Source organism: Mitosporidium daphniae (genome assembly GCF_000760515.2).
Source record: "Mitosporidium daphniae strain UGP3 chromosome Unknown contig-604, whole genome shotgun sequence".
Taxonomy (NCBI): Eukaryota; Fungi; Microsporidia; genus Mitosporidium; species Mitosporidium daphniae.
Window position 1 is genome coordinate 1 of NW_013546173.1, and position 510 is coordinate 510.

Below are 510 nucleotides of genomic sequence, written 5' to 3' on the forward strand. Positions count from 1 at the left end.
TAACCTTGTAGCGGTAGCTGCTGAGATACTCATTCCACGTGTAGTATTACTAATACCTGTTACTGCTAAAGTAGCGGCATTGGTATTATTATTAATTAAGGAATCAATAATATTATTGATCGTTTGACATTCTCGGTACATCCGGGTGTTACGGCTGCAATTACAGGAACGTCTTCGATTACAGGTATTACTACGGGTTCGCCTTCTATAGCTACACTATGTTTTATCCAAGATAATATTATTGATTCCTTAATTAATAATAATACCAATGCCGCTACTTTAGCAGTAACAGGTATTAGTAATACTACACGTGGAATGAGTATCTCAGCAGCTACCGCTACAAGGTTAGATGTAATTAATAATAAAATTACAAACTTATTTGCGCCTAACTCAGGTACGTCTTCTAATAGTACAGTAAATGGTATTAATAATACCTCATCAATTGGTATTCGATTTATTAGAAACTTAGTTACCAATTTAGTGAATAATGGAATTGGAACTACAGCTATA

General features: G+C 34.1%; 1 protein-coding gene across 1 annotated transcript; it reads right to left on the reverse strand.

The window, feature by feature from the left end:
* Nucleotides 1-95: 95 nt before the first annotated feature.
* Nucleotides 96-510, reverse strand: DI09_608p10 (uncharacterized protein; the record flags this gene model as incomplete). The annotated part of the gene is given in 2 exon segments (XM_013381634.1): nucleotides 96-248; nucleotides 267-510. Coding segments are annotated over 2 exon segments (397 nt in total), but the record flags the coding sequence as incomplete, so codon positions are not given.